Source organism: Balaenoptera acutorostrata, chromosome X (assembly GCF_949987535.1).
Source record: "Balaenoptera acutorostrata chromosome X, mBalAcu1.1, whole genome shotgun sequence".
NCBI lineage: Eukaryota > Metazoa > Chordata > Mammalia > Artiodactyla > Balaenopteridae > Balaenoptera > Balaenoptera acutorostrata.
Window position 1 is genome coordinate 36,552,702 of NC_080085.1, and position 20,343 is coordinate 36,573,044.

The 20,343-nt window shown below is 35.4% G+C and overlaps 1 protein-coding gene across 4 annotated transcripts in view; it reads left to right on the forward strand.

The window, feature by feature from the left end:
• Positions 1 to 20,343, forward strand: part of USP9X (ubiquitin specific peptidase 9 X-linked) — a 124,890-nt gene that overhangs the window by 98,596 nt on the left and 5,951 nt on the right. For all 4 annotated transcript variants that reach the window (XM_057537590.1, XM_057537591.1, XM_057537589.1 and 1 more), the window contains 12 exons: positions 754 to 944; positions 4,758 to 4,931; positions 7,644 to 7,785; positions 9,036 to 9,789; positions 10,184 to 10,307; positions 11,172 to 11,397; positions 11,905 to 12,034; positions 14,724 to 14,909; positions 15,356 to 15,576; positions 15,807 to 15,895; positions 19,367 to 19,523; positions 19,806 to 20,018. In XM_057537590.1, coding sequence (XP_057393573.1) covers positions 754 to 944; positions 4,758 to 4,931; positions 7,644 to 7,785; positions 9,036 to 9,789; positions 10,184 to 10,307; positions 11,172 to 11,397; positions 11,905 to 12,034; positions 14,724 to 14,909; positions 15,356 to 15,576; positions 15,807 to 15,895; positions 19,367 to 19,523; positions 19,806 to 20,018 — 2,607 coding nt within the window. The remainder of the gene's footprint in view (positions 1 to 753; positions 945 to 4,757; positions 4,932 to 7,643; positions 7,786 to 9,035; positions 9,790 to 10,183; positions 10,308 to 11,171; positions 11,398 to 11,904; positions 12,035 to 14,723; positions 14,910 to 15,355; positions 15,577 to 15,806; positions 15,896 to 19,366; positions 19,524 to 19,805; positions 20,019 to 20,343) is intronic.

A 20,343-nucleotide genomic window follows, 5' to 3' on the forward strand; every position in this document is an offset into this window, starting at 1 on the left:
CAACAGTATGCAAGGGTTCCAATTTCTTTGCACAGAACCTTTTCATTTTCATGAGGTCCAGTATGTCTCTATTCTTTCGTTGCCTGTGCATTTGGTGTCATATCCGATAAATCATTGTCAAATCCAATGTCGTGAAGTTTTTGCTCTATGTTTTAGGAGTTTCATAGTTTTAGCTCTTACATTCAAATCTTTGATCTCTATTGAGTAAATTTTTGTGTATAGTGTTAGGGAAAAGTCCAACCTTATTCCTTTGCCTATGGATATCTAGTTTTTCCAGCACCATTTGTTGAAGAGTACTACTAATCTTAATATGTATATTGTATTGAATGTTTACAAGTCTGAGCACTCTATATACATTATCTCATATAATCCTCACAACAGCTACATGAAGAATGTGTTAACCCATTTACACATGAGGCACTTAATTGCTCAAAGTTACTTAGCTTATAAGTAGCAAAGCCTGCATTTGTGTCCAGTTCAGTCTAAGTTAATCACTTTTACTGTATTTTGCTATATTACCTACCTCTACGATACTTAGTGAGGGTTATTCCTTTATGACAACTCTTATGTGAAAGGGGTGGGGATATAAACACTGATATTGTAAACTAAAATTTATAAATTGAAAGTTAAGTGCTTTGGAAATAAATAGAAGTACAGGTGATTTGTTCACTAATCGTTTAGCTTTTGTCTCAACATATTTTTACTATACTTTGAAGTTAGATTAGCTCATTAATGATAACTTTTGGTTTCTAGAGCAATGTTGATCCCAGAGATGATGTATTTGGATACCCTCAACAATTTGAAGAGAAACCAGCATTAAGTAAAACAGAAGATAGGAAAGAGTACAATATTGGTGTTCTAAGACACCTTCAGGTCATCTTTGGTCATTTAGCTGCTTCTCGACTACAGTACTATGTGCCCAGAGGATTTTGGAAACAGTTCAGGTAAACTATGGATGAATAGTAATTGGGATACTGCTTAAACCTTTATGACTATCTCATGACACTAACATTAAACTTCTAAAACCTATACTGGAAGGCACTTTTATGTTTAATATTTAAGCAGTAGTAATAATCAAACTTTACTTCATAGTTAGGTTAGTTTTCTCATTGTCCCCAAAGGAGGTAGAAAGTGTAATAGTAAGAGGCAGCATTCTTTAGTCTCTTAAGATGTTAATAATTTTTTATTTTGAAAGCTTCTAATATTTACATAAGTAGGGAGAAGAGTATGATCCCTTATGTATTCATCACTCAGCTTCAACAGTTGTCAACTCATGGCCAATCTTCTTTCATCTACACTGCCATCTACTTCTTTTTAGATTGTTTTGAGGCAAATACATAATTTCATCCATAAATATGTCAGTGTGTATCTCTAACGTCTTTTTTTTTTAACATGACCATGATACTATTATCATGTCTTATAAAAATTCCTTAATATCCTTGTCAATGTCTACTTTTACCCAATTACCTCATAATTGTCTTTTACTATAAATTTTTTGAAATCATGATCCAAGTGAAGTCCATATGCTGCAGATGTTGACATGACTCTTTAGTCTCTTCTAATCTTTTTTCACCCTTGTAGTTATTTGTTGGGGAGAAAAAAAAAACAAACAGGTAGTTAGCTCTGTAAATTTTCCCATCTGGATTTTATTGATGGGATCCCTGTGGTGTTTTCTGTTTTCCTCAGTCCCCTGTATGTCATATAAATAAATAGGTAGTGAGATCTAGAGGCTTGATCAAATTCAGGTGTGATTTTTCTTTTTCTGGAGTGGATAGATGAGGCTTGCTTCGTAGGTGATAACGATGACCTCAATGAGGAGAAGTACATAATGTCTGTCTGTCTGTCTCTGTCTTATAACAGCCATTGATCATCATTGCCTAAATGCAGCATTTCATCAGGATTACAAAATGGCAACATTCTAATTTTATCATTCTTTCATTTATTAGCTAGAGGAGATCTATAAAGGAAAACTTCCCCATAGCAACTCTTTGGCTATTCTAATGTACAATTTTATAGGAAAGGTGTGATAAATACGTTGGGTTTTGTTGTTGTTGTTAATTTTTTTAAAATCTTCGATTATGTCTTGATCTTATTTCTCTGGCTTCATTTATTTCATTTGTTTTTTTTATCATCGCCTATCATGTCGTGCACTGTGCTAAAATACTGTAGTACAACCACATATCTGTACTGTGTATGAGAATGCTATAATCCTTCATAGCATTGGATTTTTTTAATACTACTTTTTTTTTTTTTTTTTTTTTCTGTTTTTGGCCGCACTGCACGGCTTGTGGGATCTTAGTTCCCCAACCAGGGATTGAACCTGAGCCCTTTGCAGTGAAAGCATGGAGTCCTAACCACTGGACCGCCAGGGAATTCCCTTAAATAATACTCCTTAGAATCCCTTCAAGGTATCTCCCAGACAGCTGAGAGCAAGAGAAGCAAAGGGTCACCTGACACTGCCGCTCTCGTCCACCTTCCCTGCTTCAATCAGAGCAGCTCCCCTTTTACCTACAAGGATACTACTTAGATTTCTTTTGAAACCACTGCTTTGTAATACAATGACCTCCCTATGACTCACCGCATAAATTCTTCTGATTCCTCTAACTAGGCCCCCTACTTAATCCATACTTATTGGCTTGCATGCACCACCCTCCTTCCCAGCTCTGCTTTTGCTCTTTTGGTCCCATCACCTCTCAACACCTCTCGTCTTCCTCTCTGACTATTCTGGTTCTCATTCTTTCTCTAGCTTGTCTCGTCTCTGCCATAAGGCTTTTAGCATTTCTGTTCCTCCTCTTCCAAATTACTCTCAAGCTTTTTGAGCTTTTGTCTTAAAATTTGTCATTCAGTTACAGTTATTGCTTATCTTATAATGCACTTGCATTTTTGACTTCTTAATTAATTACTCCCTATGCTAGTGGAGCTCGCAGTTTGTCTAGACTAGCACTTTTGGATTACCTACACTTTAGACACATAATATACTCTAGGTACATGCGGGTTAGTTAACCACATTTCCCACCCCCGATTTTTTATATTGAAGAATTTCAAACCAACAGAAAAGGTAAAGTAGTATAATAATCACCTTTATGATATATACTCTTTACCCAGATTCACCAATTGTTAACATTTTGCCATATTTGCTTATATGTATACTTGGGTTTTGGTTTTTGTTTGTTTTTTCTAAACGAGTTGATAGTTGCAAATATGACACTTTAACCCCCCTACATGCTTCAACATGTATCCTCTAAGAATAAGGACATTTTTCTATGTAATGTTTAATACAGTTATCACATGCATGAAATTTAATATTTAGTAATGCCTGATATTCATCAACATGTATTTCAATTTCCCCAAAATATTCTTTCTGACTTTTTTTTTCCAATTCCAGACTGGTATCCTAGAAGGAATCACAAGTATTTGGTTGTTACCTCTTTAGTCTTCTCTAAAATAATCTCCCTAACTTGTCATGACCTTTATGGTACTTTCTTTTTTTTTTTTTTTTTTTTTTTAAATTTCTTTATTTATTTATTTTATTTATTTGGTTGAGCCTGGTCTTAGTTGCAGCTCCAGGACTCCTTAGTTGTGGCATGGAAACTCTTAGTTGTGGCATGCATGTGGGATCTAGTTCCCTGACCAGGAATGGAACCTGGGCCCCCTGCATTGGGAGCGCAGTCTTATCCACTGCACCACCAAGGAAGTCCCTATGGTACTTTCTTGATTTGTGTGATTATTTCCCCATGATTAGATTCAAGTTAAGCTTTTTGGCAAGATAACTACATAGGTGATGTTATTATATGCTTCTCATTGCATTGCATTCAGAGGCACATGATATCAGTTTATCTGATTATTGGTGATGTTAGCTTTGATCCCTTGGTGTCTTAACAAATCTCTCCATTGTAAAATATCTTTTAACAAGTGATATATTTGATTTCTAACTCACTATATGCACATTTAACAGCTGAAATATAATTAGGGTGAGATTATTTGCTACATAGTAGAAGTGTTACAAAGGAGTTTACTAAAAGACAATTAGTTCCTCTTGCATACTTAAAATACATTTGTCATATCTGTTGCTTAGAATGAATTCACTTATATTCTCTATGTATATTACTCTATAAATACAAAATTAGATGTCATAGTTTCCAGCAGTGCCTAGGTTTTATTAGTATCACTTCTTATTTTGTCATTCACATAATTGATATTTTCTTTTCTCAGGATTGATTTACCTAATTTAAATCCTCAGATTATTCAAAAGAGATGAACTGTAAAACAAGTCAAACCTTTCTCTTTTCGATCGGAAAAGTCAATTTAATTAAGAGTAAATATTATCTTTGCACTGTATCTGTAACCCAAAATTTAAGCAAAATGAAAGAAATGAAGTAGTAATTATCTACGTAAGAGTAAGATCAGCCACCCAATTTTAACAGTGTCTTCAGTTGGATTCAAAATGCATGCTTATACTATATTACCTACAGAAACCATCCTTCCTGGAGCTCTACTGTCCATCCAGCCACACCAGTAGTTTCATGGTATTTCTTCCCCAGTGAAGTACCACTTTTACTATGAATCTCACTTTCTTCCCCACAGCAATCGATAACATAAACGGCATTTGTTTTTTTCTACTTCCTGTAGTTGAGGAATAAAATCTCAGTTTTTGTGGTGTCATTTTATGGTTGTATTGCTTTTTTCCTGAAAAATATATTGTATATATTGTTCTGGGAGTGTCGCACATTACATATTTTACTCCATTCATTTCTTAGGCTTTGGGGTGAGCCTGTTAATCTTCGTGAACAACATGATGCTTTAGAATTTTTTAATTCATTGGTGGATAGTTTAGATGAAGCTTTGAAAGCCTTAGGACACCCAGCTATGCTAAGTAAAGTTTTAGGAGGTTCCTTTGCTGATCAGAAGATTTGCCAAGGCTGCCCACATAGGTAAGTGCTAATTTCATACTTGAAGTGTATGTTATACTGTTTATTTTTACTATTAGTTATGTACAAAAGTGAAGTACGCTACCGATTACTAAATACCTGAGGCTGGATGAATTACATATTGCGCATACCTTACTACTGTGGGGGGGTTTTGTTTGTTTTCTCATTTTATTACAATGAAGTTTAACAGTACAGAAAAGTCTCATGACCTTTATGGGTCTGTTTGTTTTTGTCAAATAATACTTGGTTCCTTTAACTCCACCTAAGCTCTTACTATTTCATACTCTCACATGTTCTTATGTGTGATCATGCCTAAGAAAATAAAATGGTATTTTGCATAGCTACAGGTATTACTTATGAATTTGCCCTTTATCTTAGAATTAAAATAGTTATAATATTGTAAATATGTTAAGTTTAGAAGATGACAGGCATGGAGCACTATTTCCTATACAAATGAAATACTGACTTTTTGAAAATAACATTGATTACTGTCATTGTCTTTAAGCTATGTTTCCCACACAAAGTCTTTATAGCAAAAGCTGACTAAACAAATTGGGTTTTGGTGTTTTTTGGTTTTTGGTTTTTGGTTTTCTTAAAGGGGAAGTTGATTAAGGGCTCTTGTTGAAAATAGTTAACTATTAAAGTTCATTACTGATAGATACACGTTTATGCCTATTGTATGGAAGTTTTACTTTGGAACTTCTCATGTATGTTGTCAATTAATGTTGGTTTGAAATCCCTTCTCACCAGACTATCACAGTAGGATAGTATTTTCTGCAAGTCTAAACAGCATTATATACAGTCATAGGTTGTGTGTGTATGTGCTTTATTTTTGAACACAGGGAAATGATTGAGGAAGTGCTAATACTATATGTAAATGTTAAACTACTCATTCTGAATGAGGCCATAAAATTGTTTGCATAGACTGGGCAACTTTTTTTTTTTTTTAACGTCTTTATTGGAGTATAATTGCTTTACAATGGTATGTTAGTTTCTGCTGTATAACAAAGTAAATCAGCTATACGTATACATATATCCCCATATCCCCTCCCTCTTGCGTCTCCCTCCCACCCTCCCTATCCCACCCCTCTAGGTGGTCACAAAGCACCGAGCTGATCTCCCTGTGCTATGCAGCTGCTTCCCACTAGCTATCTGTTTTACGTTTGGTAGTGTATATATGTCCATGCCACTCTCTCACTTCGTCCCAGCTTACCCTTCCCCCTCCCCGTATCCTCAAGTCCATTCTCTAGTAGGTCTGTGTCTTTATTCCCATCTTGAGACTGGGCAACTTTTGTTCCTTTTGAAAGATCTTGTGCATTAGGTGGACAATAAAATTGTCATTTTAACCTCCTGTTTTTAATTACTGATAAAAATAAAATTTTGTGGTCATCTGTTTTGGTCAGTTTTTCTTGGTTTGTTTTAGACAGTTTTCAAAATTATTTGGAAATTATTGATTTTCTTTGCCAAGTGAAAATGTCCAGAGAGCATGATCTTAAGTAAAATCCCTAAAGTTCAAATACCTATTCCACAACTAAATTAGTCTTGTTATATGCTGGAAGGTTACATAAAGGGTCCTGAGACAATCTGTTTTAGGGTATTTATTTATCAAGAGCAGGGGTTAACAAACTGTGGACCATAGGTCAAATCCAGCCCTGCATCTGTTTTTGTAAAGTTTTATTGGAACATACCCACTCCTTTACTTACTGTCTGACCGCTTTCACTATAACAGCAGAGTTGAGTAGTTGCCATAGGGACCTCATGGCCCCAAAAAGCCTGTAATATTTACTATCTGGCCTTTTACAGAAAAACTTTGCTGACTTCTCAGCTTCAAATGTCCTAATTTTTAACTGGAATCATAAAATCTAATTTCTCTTTTCTCTTCTATGGGCTGTTCCCCAGTTATAGTAACAGTTTGCTTAATACTTCCTATTCCATTCATGTCACTCATAAATGCCTTTATTTGTGTACCTTTTTCCCCTAACTAAATTGAAAAGCCCTAAATATGAGGGACTATCTTAAACATTGACTATCCCACAGGGCTTTAAACATGGTAGGCACTCAGTGTATTTGTTGAGTGAATGAATTTAATGGTTGAGAATGAATTCCTCACATCCCATGTTCTAAATGTATGAAAATGTCTCATCAGAAATCTGAAAATTCCTTTGGTAGAAAATTGCCACAAGGTGGGATTGTGGCTCCTATTCAGATTGCTTATCCCATATTCATTTGTGTGTTCAAACTTGTGCTTTAGTAAGGTTTCCATTACAGAAGAGGAGAAACATTTAAAAATTCAGCTCATTAATAGATCTAAACAGATGATGGCAGAAGCAGCATGGTAGACTATAAAGAGATTGAGCTGTGAAGCCAGACAGACCTAGCTTGAAAACACCATTTCACCTAGTAATCTTGACCAAATTCACATTCTGAACCCCACTTCCCTCATCTCTGACGTGGAGATGGTGATAGAGAAATATTTGTCATGAAGACAAAGCACCTGTTATGTGTAGTGTGTAAACAACCTAATGTATGCCCAGCAGAGGATAAGTGACTCATAAATGGTAACTGTCATTTATTGGTAACATTTTATGACTTATGGGTTTTGTGTTATGTTATAAAAATTGCAAAAGTAGTTTTCATTGAGTCCATAACTAAATAAGATGTTTAGAAAACTAAGGAATAAATTCTCTTTGATCATTTCCTAAATAATATCTTTAGATACGAGTGTGAAGAATCTTTTACGACTTTGAATGTAGACATTAGAAATCACCAAAATCTTCTTGATTCTTTGGAACAATATGTCAAAGGAGATTTATTAGAAGGTGCAAATGCTTATCATTGTGAAAAATGCAATAAAAAGGTATGAATTGCCCAGTTTTGTTTAAAATAATTATGATTACATTTAATGGGTTTGGAAGAATGGTTGTTTTTGTTTGTTCTCAAAATTCACCCTCTTTATTCCCTACCCTGCTTTGTTATAGTGGTAACAGAGAGGTAGTTAAGATAACTGACTTAAGGGTCTGTCAGGTAAAGATGATTGAGAGAAAGGTTTGTCAGGTTAAGACAATTGAGAGAAAATAGTGCCAGAAGGGCTAGGGAAAACAGGTAAAGATAAGAGTGAATCACTTCAGAGGTCATAGTAGCTTAATATCAGTCTCTTGTCTGAGTTACGCAGGCACTTTTCATCCATATTCAACCAACCTGCTCTTGAACTCCTCGAAGCTACAGAGCTCATAGAGGAAAACATTTCTCCTCTCATGTCCAGAGTTGCTACCCAAGACCAAGAAGTTTGCTGAAGCCAAACTGTTAATTACTTTATTTAGCCACAAAAGATTTCTTCTACCACCTGTGTTTTTTAAACCACTTGGATCAGATTTTTAGACTCACTTGATTGGTTTTTGTCTGTGGGCATTTAACAGTTCTTTAGGAGAGACAATTTACGCATACATATGGTAAATAATGTGTATCTTTCTGGGCTCCCAAGCCCTCTCACCTCTAAGTCACCTGTATTCTTTTGACTTTACATACCACTTAGAGAGGTATTAAAATCTAGAGGTTGAGATCATGAGCTGTAAAGCCATACTCCGTGCCTCTCACAGCTCTAAGACTTGAGGCAAGTTCTCTCTCTAGTACTCCTAAGTCTCATCCCTAAGTTTCAGGGTTGGGAGGGTTGTGAGGATTAAACGTGTTACTACTTGGACAGCACTTAGCATCATATAACTTGGCACCTAATTGCCCAATAAATATTAGCTGCTATTATTATATTTCTGTAGTTTGCTCACAGCAGACTTCATTAAAATAACAGTAAATATCAAACAAGTAATAATGGTTAGATAGCACTTCCAATATAGAAATCAGACAGCGAATAATGTCTATATCACTAATTTTTGTAAGTTGTAGCAAAAGGCATCAGCTACTTCGTATTAGTTTTAGTGAACATTTTAAAAATATCAACTGACAGAAATGCTCTGATTATGTTCATTATCATATATTTGTTTATACTTAAAATTTCAGATTAATCCTGAGAATTTAATAGTAGAGTTTTAAGTTTGGGGGTTTTTTGCAGTGGATTATAAGAGAACACCTAGTAATTTGCTCTGTTCATTTTAGGTTGATACTGTAAAGCGCTTGCTTATTAAAAAATTACCTCCTGTTCTCGCTATCCAACTAAAACGATTCGACTATGACTGGGAAAGAGAATGTGCAATCAAGTTTAATGATTACTTTGAATTTCCTCGCGAACTGGACATGGAACCTTACACAGTTGCCGGTGTTGCAAAGCTGGAAGGAGATAACGTAAACCCAGAGAGTCAGTTGATACAACAGAATGAGCAGTCTGACAGTGAGCCAGCAGGAAGCACGAAATACAGACTTGTGGGGGTGCTTGTACACAGCGGTCAGGCGAGCGGGGGACATTACTACTCTTACATCATTCAGAGGAACGGAGGAGATGGCGAGAGAAATCGCTGGTATAAATTTGATGATGGAGATGTAACTGAATGTAAAATGGATGACGATGAAGAAATGAAAAACCAGTGTTTTGGTGGAGAGTACATGGGAGAAGTATTCGATCACATGATGAAGCGCATGTCATACAGGCGCCAGAAAAGGTGGTGGAATGCTTACATACTTTTTTATGAACGATTGGACACAATAGACCAAGATGATGAGTTGATAAGGTATATATCAGAGCTTGCTATCACCACAAGACCCCATCAGATCATTATGCCATCAGCCATTGAGAGAAGTGTACGGAAACAGAATGTGCAATTCATGCATAACCGAATGCAGTACAGTACGGAATATTTTCAGTTTATGAAAAAACTGCTTACATGTAATGGTGTTTACTTAAATCCTCCTCCAGGTAAGTATCAAGAATTTAGCTTCTTAGTAATAAAGCATACCTCTTCTTTTACTTGCAGGGTTTCTTAGCAGGCATCAACGTGTTTGTTTTCTCTCTTTTTGGTTGTTTTAAAGTCATGTTTCAGATGACTGTTACCTTTGAGCTTTATATGTTGTCTTGCCATTTAGAGACAGAGGAGCTTTTGTTTGTTACAACAGTTTGGTTTTTTGACTCAAGCATTAGTTGAAGGGTGCTTTACTGAACTACTAAGAATTATTTCATAAGTAGCCCAGGGGTTTTAACATAGTTAGGACTTGGAAAATTGTTGATAATGCAGATTTGTTTTTGAAAATGAAAATGGGGCTTGAGCACAGAAATTTGTTTGACTATTTTTTCATCTACATTTTATTTTTAGGGCAAGATCACCTGTTGCCTGAAGCAGAAGAAATCACTATGATTAGTATTCAGCTTGCCGCTAGGTTCCTCTTTACCACAGGATTTCACACCAAGAAAGTAGTCCGTGGCTCTGCCAGTGATTGGTACATTGCTTTGAATTTTCATTCCTATTATTACTGGCATTTAGTTTGGTTCTTTAATATACTGCTTTATTTTTTCCAAGCCATGATAATCTCATTTCAGATTTGGAATGCAGAATTTAAAAAATCTTGGTAGCGATAGTGAGAGAAATCATATTTAAATAATTACTGAGTGGTGGGATGAATTGGGAGATTGGGAGATTGACATATATACATTAATATGTATAAAATAGATAACTAATAAGAACCTGTATAGAAAATAAATTTAAAAAATAATTACTGAGATTAAATACCGCCTTTTATTATTCAGAAGTTGGCTTCTGCTTCTGTTACCTTGTATCATATCTTTGACATCTCTGTACAAAACATTACAGGATGATACTTAAAAGTCTAAGCTATCTAATCACAAAAGTATTAACATTTTAGCTTCCCTAGATTAAATTCAGCCATAGATTAAAAAGGTAGAAACTTAAAATGAGTTTAAGTTTTTAACTGTATAAATTTAGAGGCCATTATAATACCTCGATTCAACAATATTTACTTACTATTCTAGTAGTAAGATGTTAAGGGAATGGGGATTATTGTTTTGTCATTGAACCTAGGAAGAGTTTGGTCATGGATTTGTAGAGGACTGTGTAAGTTTTCGTCTATTTATTTTGTCACTCTGTGAAAATAGACCAAGTCATAGTATTTATCTTTTTAATATTAGTGCTAGAAGCTACCATTGCTGGTTCTCTCCCTCCAGTAGTAAAAGAAGTTCTTTGATTTTTTTTGTTTGTTTGTTTGGTTCATAGAGACCCATCCCTGTACTATAGGAAACATGTTACTGAATCGATATTCATAGATTTTTGTTTGGTTTTGTCTTAGGTATGATGCATTATGTATTCTCCTTCGTCACAGCAAGAACGTACGTTTTTGGTTTGCTCACAATGTCCTTTTTAATGTTTCAAATCGCTTCTCTGAATACCTTCTGGAGTGCCCTAGTGCAGAAGTGAGAGGTGCATTTGCAAAACTTATAGTTTTTATTGCACATTTTTCCTTGCAAGATGGGCCATGTCCTTCACCTTTTGCATCTCCAGGACCTTCTAGTCAGGTAATTTCCCAGTTAACAGAAATAAATTCTGTTTCCTGGAAGTTGAAGTCACAGATATATGTGCATCTGTTTGATACGTTTACCTAACAAACGTGCATGAGCACGTAATAACCATAGAGTCCGATGCCTCAATGTTTATATGAGTTGCATTTAAAGTACTTCCCAGCAGTGAATAGTGACTATTGGCTCTTTAAAACATAACGGAATTTTCTGTTAATTCAGTTACATTCAGTGGCTTAGTTATACACTTACTGTTATAAATTTAAATGGACTTCCATTTGTTAAAACTAAGAACAGTATGAAGCCTCTATAATGAAATCTACATTGGATCTTCATCCCCTTTCCTAAAAAGCAACCCTTTTTAATAATTTCTTGTGTGATCAGTCCTTCCAGAAATTTCTGCCTATATTTAACATGTATATGTGCATGTCCCTTTTTCATGCAAAGAGAATTATATCATACGTGCACCTTGTTGCTGAAAAACAACCAATGTTTTATCCTTTACAGGCTTATGACAACTTAAGCCTGAGTGATCACTTACTAAGAGCAGTACTAAATCTACTGAGAAGAGAAGTTTCAGAGCATGGGCGTCATTTACAGCAGTATTTCAACCTGTTTGTAATGTATGCCAATTTAGGTAAGAATTTAAGTTTTCATAATTCTCTTTTAATGTATTAAGTAATGAAGTCATGTAAGTCACATGATGAAATATAACCTGGTCTAAAATAGAAACAGTGTTCCATAAAACCTATTGTGAATTTTATCTGAAGCTTTTTTTTTTTTTACACTGCACTTTTCTCCTTGTATTTTATCATTATTTATGCATGTGTCTTATCTCTGCACCAGACAAAGGTCAAAATCTATCTTAATCATATTTTTATCTCCTAAAGTAGTGGTGCTAGACCTTTTTTTTTTAAATACTGATGCCTAGGCCCCATCCCAAACCAACTGAATAAGAATTCTCAGAGCTAACACAAGGAATCCACATTTCCAAAAGGTCCCAGATGGATGTGTAATACTCACCAAGTTTGGGTAAAGGACTTAGTCTGTACGTAAGTTTTTGTTGACGTAAACTAAACTAAAATCGGGGATAATATAAATATTCACTTAAATTACCTGTTATTTATGTTAAGTTCTAAACCCAAACATCCCTGTCATTCCAGGTTTTTTGTGCATGAACTTACCAATCGCCAGTTGATCCATGGCCCTTTTAACATAAGCAACATTCTACTTTGCGTTTGTCGTCTTTTCCCTTACCTTCCCATACTGGAGATGCTTGCATATTTGTAGTTGAAAAGAATATTTATGCAAACAAGCGTAAGGGGAATCTGTATTTCACACTTAGAAATGCCAAATCTTAGGTATTTATAAAAATCTCACTCTGTTCAACTCCCTTTTTAGGTATTCCCTGTTCAGAAAACATGCATCGTTGGTCCATAATCTAATCTAATTAAAATTTCCCTGCTAAAAGCAAATATGGGTCTATAAACTTTAATACGAAATCCTTAGGACCAGATATGCTTTGTGGTTCAGAACTGTTTGGTTTTAAGAAAGGTAAAATAGCCCATATGCCCTGAATTATGTAACATCCCTAGAGCAGGGTCCGAAACAGCACTTTGTAATCATACACGTGAATATTCACACTGGGAGGGGATGATTGAAGATGTAAATAGCCTCTTGTCAGTTCAGGCCAGATTTTCACAGCAACTTTATGAATGAACTTTGTTTATATTGATGTTAAGAGCTGTTTGAATCTCAGGGTTTCAGATAAGGGATTTGTGGACCTGTATTTATTATACTTCTTGGAACATGGCAATAAATAAGACACCTATTTTCTAATGGGGTATAGAAGCAAATTAAAAGGTACTTGCCATAAAATATGTTTATGGCTATAATGGGGAAAATACAAAGTGCTATGGAAGTACATCATAGGGGGAGTGTGAGGGACTTAGTGGAGAAGATGTAGGAATTGGTCAGTTGAGTTTTTCCATCCAGAGTGAACAGCAGGTGCAGAGACTTGGAATAAATTCAGCATGGCTCATTGGAGGAAATGAAAGTTATTCAGTCTGACTAGAATTGATGTAATATGAGGATGGCAGGAGTGGTGAGTAGAATTCTCTAATTGTGCTATTCTGTCAAGCCTTGTGAGAGATTCTGGACTTTATCCTGAGGGCATTGATGAGCCATTGTAGAGTTTTGAATAGACATGGCTTCTAGAAAGATCCAGGCTGCAGTGTGGAATGGATTATTGGGGAGTAAGACTAGAGATTGTTAAAGTCACCTATAGATAGAAAATCGTTGTGGCTTATACTGAGGAACTGGCAGTGAGCGGGATACAAGTAGTCAGATTCTGGTGCTTTTTATTGGAGATAAGGACAGTAGGATTTGGTGATTGGGTATTCAGGGAAGGGGAACACAGAAGAGATGTTAAGAATGATGCCCAGAATTCCAACTTGACAAACTGAGCAGGTAGTAGTGCCATGTACTGAGAGGGGAAACCCAGGAGGAAGAACGTGGACAGGGAATTTGAGTCTTTGTGACACCCAAATAGAGATGTCCAGTAGAGCGGTGGTCTATTTGTCTGGAAATATTTTGGAATCAGCTGAATGAAAATAGCTGGAACTTGAAGCCATTAGAGTGGGTTTGATCGTCCAGGGAAGGCATACGGTATACGGTGTGAGAAGATAGCCTGACGTGGGAACTTTGAGGACCATCACTTTTGAAGAGAGGAAGGAGGACTCACAAATAAGAATAAGAAAAAACAAACAAAAAAAAAGAATAAGAAGAGGTAGAAAGAAAATAAGAGAGGAACCCAAGAAAGGAGGAAATGGTTATGGTTTGAGAACTATTCCTTAGCTTTAAACCAGAAAAGGGGGCAGAAGCCAGATAGGCATGGGTTGAGGACTGGGAAGACGAGAAAGTAGAGGGCACGAGTTTAGGCGTCTTTCAAGAAGCTTGGCTGAGGAAGAAAGGCAATTCATAAAAGAATTCTTATTTCTCAGTTTTCGTCATTCACCTAATGATGAGGATTGCAGACTAGGCTAGTTCTCGAGACTCCCCAGGCCATAGAAAGTGTTTCTCTTCCTTATGCCCAGTAGGATTGGAATGTCATAGTCACTGTTTAACCATTTTAATACTTAAATCCAGTTATACTAACTCAGTAGATTTTTGGTTCTGATTGCTGAAGTAAGTAAATGCTAAGCAAAAGTGATCTTCTGATCATAAAAGTTGTAGAAAAATATTTTATTATGAAGCCCTTCCGTCCCAGTTCTTTCCTCTCATATAATTCTTCCCCTGTCTTCCTGCTTCTCCCTTCTTTATTGTAGGTGTGGCGGAGAAGACACAGCTTCTGAAATTGAGTGTACCTGCTACCTTTATGCTTGTGTCTTTAGATGAAGGTCCAGGTCCTCCAATCAAGTATCAGTATGCTGAATTAGGCAAATTATACTCAGTAGTGTCACAGCTAATCCGATGCTGCAATGTCTCGTCAAGAATGCAGTCTTCAATCAACGGTAAAGTCAAATACTCCATTCTTTACATGGGTTTTAAAGTACTGCTGGCCATATATAGTACCTGATTCAAAGTAATTCCAAAGATATTTAAAAATAAAACGAGAGTCTGAAAGTCCATGCTTGGAATATTTTATAATATTTTGAGTCCTGCACCTTTTTCTCATATTTAAAGGGAATCTTTCTGTCTACTTGTTACTGAGGTTGGTACCTTGTTTATAAAGTAGTTTAAGAATTAACTTTTATATAAAGAAAACGCCAGTGTTGCCATTTCAGTTTTACATTTTATCATCTTGATATATGTGATCATTATAATGCTTAATATTACTTTCTTTGTTGTACTCAGGAAACTTGATTTAAAATATTATTTTCATAAAATAAAAAATTCATAAGCTATTTTCTGTGGAGAAGCCGATTCGTTTTTCATTGACGACAAATCTGTATTCTAGGTAATCCTCCTCTTCCCAATCCTTTTGGTGATCCTAATTTATCACAACCTATAATGCCAATTCAGCAGAATGTGGCAGACATTTTATTTGTGAGGACAAGTTATGTGAAGAAAATCATTGAGGACTGCAGTAACTCAGAGGAAACCGTCAAATTGCTTCGTTTTTGCTGCTGGGAGAATCCTCAGTTCTCATCTACTGTCCTCAGTGAACTTCTCTGGCAGGTTAAAGGAAAATATACATTCATATGTCTCTATAATTTGATTTGTTATTCCTTTATTTTATATTTTTATTTTTTTAAATAGTTTTTTTTTAAGTATAATTGACTTTACAATTATATTAGTTTTAGGTGTGCAACATAGTGACTTGATATTTTTATACATTACACACTACGAAAGGATCACCACTGTTGCTGCTTTAAATAAGTTCTTCACCATGTCTTACCTGTTTTTAGGTTGCATATTCCTATACTTATGAACTCCGGCCCTATTTGGATCTGCTTTTGCAGATCTTACTGATTGAGGACTCCTGGCAGACTCACAGGTAGATACCCTTTTTTGTTCCTTGCCCAGCTTTTAGAGTAACTGAAATTACCAGTCGGCACATATTTTTGTTTACCTCTTGAAGATCTAATAAATGTTTTATCTTAAACAAATCATAAGAATGAATAAAAAGGTCCCCCCTTCCTCACAGTTTTATTTCATTTTTTATTTTTTGCTCTCATTGCCCAAGTTGCATACTTAATATACTAACCTTTTTCTTTCAATTGTTGTGTTTTTTGTTTGGGGGGATTTTTTTGTAAATGTTTCAATTTCATTAATGATGCTCTAGGGTTATTTTAGGATTAGATTACATTAGTTTTAGAATTACATGAGATAACACTTGGTTATCTAAAAATAGTGCCTTCAGTAAGTACAGTCAGTTCCCATTATTCATGGTAGTTAACGGTCTGAAAGTCACTGTGAACACTGAATGAGCAAATACTAAATCATTGCTCCTGGGGAAAAAACAGGGTTAGGTTCTTGCCAGTCTCTGGTTACTTTTTTTTTTCAACCAATCAGTACATAACCTGTTTTTAATGTGTGTTTCTGTTTAAAGACACGTTATTTAATATATATTGCTGACTTATTAACGTTGAACTCACAATAAATCGGGTCTGAACAAAGCTTATCTGACACATATTTTCTCTGCAAAGCACATCACAGCCTTTTTGGGCTTAGGAACATTAGACAGCACTTTAGCACTACACATTTGAGGCCCTTTCTAAACAGTGAGATAACACAAAGCACAAAAATGTGAAAAGCTGTCACTGAAATAGATGGGAAAAAGGATACTTGTTTACAGTATCAGCTAAAACAAGGCCGAATATCACTTTGTTCCACTTCAGATGGGAACGTGTGTTGGGCAACTCAGTTGTTTTTGCTACTCTGCACATGACTGCAATTGCAAAGAGTTGATTTTTGCCATTACAGATAAAGTTTAGCAAGTAGCAAAACTGCAGATATGGAATCCATGAATAAATGAGCATGAATCGTAACTAGTTTTTCAATATACGTACGAGAGGTTTAGGAGTTAGCAATTTTTTATTTATTTGTATTTTATTATTTAATTTTTAAATTTTATTTTTAATATTTATTAATTTAGGACTAAGGTTATCCAGCTTAGCTGTCCCTCAAGGTTCCTCCAGAATTCCTCTTTTTACGTAAAAGCTTAATACATTATCCTTAATCCCAAGAGCAATACAGATGATGATGAACTATGGAATTGGTTGGCAACTTTGCCAGATTGTGTAACTTCCCTCCCTACATGGACAGTAGTGTAAGAGTTTATGTTGGGAAACAATTGAGAATCCATATAACAGACTGCCTCCTGTCTGTCAGTGTAATAATTAAAACAGAAACCTGGGACTTCCCTGGCAGTCCAGTTGTTAAGACTCTTCGCTTCCATTACAGGGGGCAAGGGTTCAATCCTTGGTCGGGGAACTAAGATCCCACATGCTGCACGGCACGGCCACATAATCAATCAATCAATCAATAACAGAAACATGAAAACAAGTTTTATAACAACAAAATGCTTAAAGAGAAATTAAAATCTTGAGTCTTAGTGGGGATTGCAAATGCCAGAATTCATGAAATAATATTTTCAAATTATTCACCAGAATTACCATCATAGAGTTCCAACAGTTGAATGAATATTGTAAAAATAGCATTAAACCAGAGATCAATTTTCATTAAACACAAAATTTAGTAGTTCTAAAACTATAGCCGCTTATTTTGAATACTACCACTACTCTTCTCAATATGATCAAAGGATCTGAAACTTAAGAGTTGGTTGAAATGGAATCTAACTTTTCATTATTTTCTTTTGAAAATATTGTATGCATTTATAGCTTTAAGCCAATTAGCCACATCCTAGTTCTCTTGTTTCATTAGAGCAAGTAATAATGCTAAAGGCATGTGTGCAGGATTAAACACGGGAATTTGACTTTTGTGTAATGATAAGATTGTTGTTACGAGTCCCTGGCACCAAGCTTGAAAATAATTTTCTCATAGTGGGCTTTTAGGTCATTTAGTAAGCAGTGTGTATTCATGGAGCATCTCCCGTGGGCCTGGCACCGTTAAGCATTGGGGAACAAGGGAGGGAAAGATAATATTGATAAAAATGGCATTTGAAAGCAGTTGATTCATTATCACTTGACAAAACTGAAGGTAAAAACAGAATATACACTGCAGTGTTTCAGATTAAATAGCAGGAAGCCTGTACATGGTTGATTGTGTGGTCTGAAATGATTAAACTTTGCAAAGTTACAAAGTCATGATTTCCAAACAAAACAGATTTTATAAATGCATGTAATACAAAAAAACAAAGCAAACTTGAATTTTGATTTGGAACGTTCTATTAAGTAAAATATAAGGTATACAAAAGGTTTTTTAGGTAATGTTTCTTTATTGAGGTAAAATTCACTTAACATAAGATTCACTATTTTAACCATTTTAAAGCATACAATTCAGTGGCTTTTAGTACATTCACAATGTTGTGCAACCATTACCACTGTCTAATTCCAGAACATTTTCATCACTCCAAAAGGAAAATCCAAACCCAGTTAAGCAGTCACTCCCTAGTCCTCCCATCCCCCAGCCCCTGACAACCACTAATCTGCTTTCTACCTCTATGAATTGGTCTGTCCATAGGCAAAATATCCAGGACTTGCCTGGACATCTCATATGAATGGAATCATACAATGTGTTCTTTTGTATCTGGCTTTTTTCACTTGGCATAATGTTTTCAAATTCATCCATGTTAGAGTACATATCTGTACTTCATTGCTTTTTATGGCTGAATAATATTCCATTGTATGGGTACATTACATTTTGTATATTCGTTCATCTGTTGGTAGATATTTGGGTTGTTTCCACCTTTTGGCTGCTGTGAATAATACTGTTGTGAACATTCATGTACAAGTTTTGTATTTCTTTTTAAACACCTGTTTTCAATTCTCTTGGATATATAGCTTAGAGTAGAATTGCAGGCAGGTAAATTTTAAAATATTTTTTGAAAAATTGTAAAATATTCATAACAAAATTTACCATTTTAACCATTTTTAAGTGTACAATTTGGTGGAATTAAGTACGTTCACAATATTGTGTTAACCATCACCACTATCCATCTCCAGAACTTTTTCATCATCCCAAACTGAAACTCTGTACCCATTATTCTTGCTTTCTCTGATTTTTGCCTATTCTCTAAATACCTCATATAACTGGAATCATATGATATTTGTCATTTTGGATTGGTAATAAGTTGGTACCAGGCGGCCATATGACCTTGGGTTGCAAGCCTTTTAACCTCTCTATTTTTCTTATCTGTGTTCAAGGGTTTAAGAAGAGGACTTACCGTCTAGCATTAGATTACATGAGTACATCAAGGACATTTATGAATGGCACATAGTAGGCACTCAGTAATGTTAGCTGCTATTTGATTTTAGAAGTTTTTATTTATCTGGTTCTCTTTCAGAATTCATAATGCACTTAAAGGAATCCCAGATGACCGAGATGGGCTCTTTGACACAATCCAGCGCTCTAAGAATCACTATCAAAAAAGAGCATACCAGTGTATAAAATGTATGGTAGCTCTCTTTAGCAATTGTCCTGTTGCTTACCAGATTCTGCAGGTGAGGGTCTCTCTCCCTCTCTCTCTCTCTCTCTCTCTCTCTCTCTCGCGCGCGCGCGCGCTCGCTCTCTCTCTCTCTCTCTCTCTCTCTCTCTCTCTCTATATATATATATATATGTGTATATATATACACACACACATATAATTTTGTAGAAATCTGAATCAGAATTAAGGATTCTGTTTTAAAAGAAGAGAATTGTGAGAATTTGGAGTTGTCGTTTAAAGTTACCTTTGAAAAGCATTCCAAAACCTTTTACATATATAGTTTTATTTTCTTTTGAAGGGCAATGGAGATCTTAAAAGAAAGTGGACCTGGGCAGTGGAATGGCTTGGAGATGAACTTGAAAGAAGACCATACACTGGCAATCCTCAGTACACTTACAACAATTGGTCTCCTCCGGTGCAAAGCAATGAAACATCAAATGGTTATTTCTTGGAGAGATCCCATAGTGCTAGGATGACACTTGCAAAAGCTTGTGAACTCTGTCCAGAGGAGGTAAAAAAAGCCACCAGTGTGCAGCAGATAGAAATGGAAGAAAGCAAAGTAATTCTTTACTTTATAGGCCAGTGTTTATGTATTAATGGGGAAAAAATTAGGTTGACGTTTTATTTATATGTGGTCTTAATGAGGGAGCCTTCTTTTAGAGAAATATTTGTGAAATTGCCTGAATCTAGTATTTCTAAGAGAACCCAAATCAGGTTCCTTTCAGTTTACTTTGTTTATCTGTAGTAAAAGAAAAGTTGTTAGTGGGTCAGTTTTTTAGATTTTAAAGAGTTTATTTCAAATAGAAAAAAAATTAAAAATAAACTTGAATTTGGCT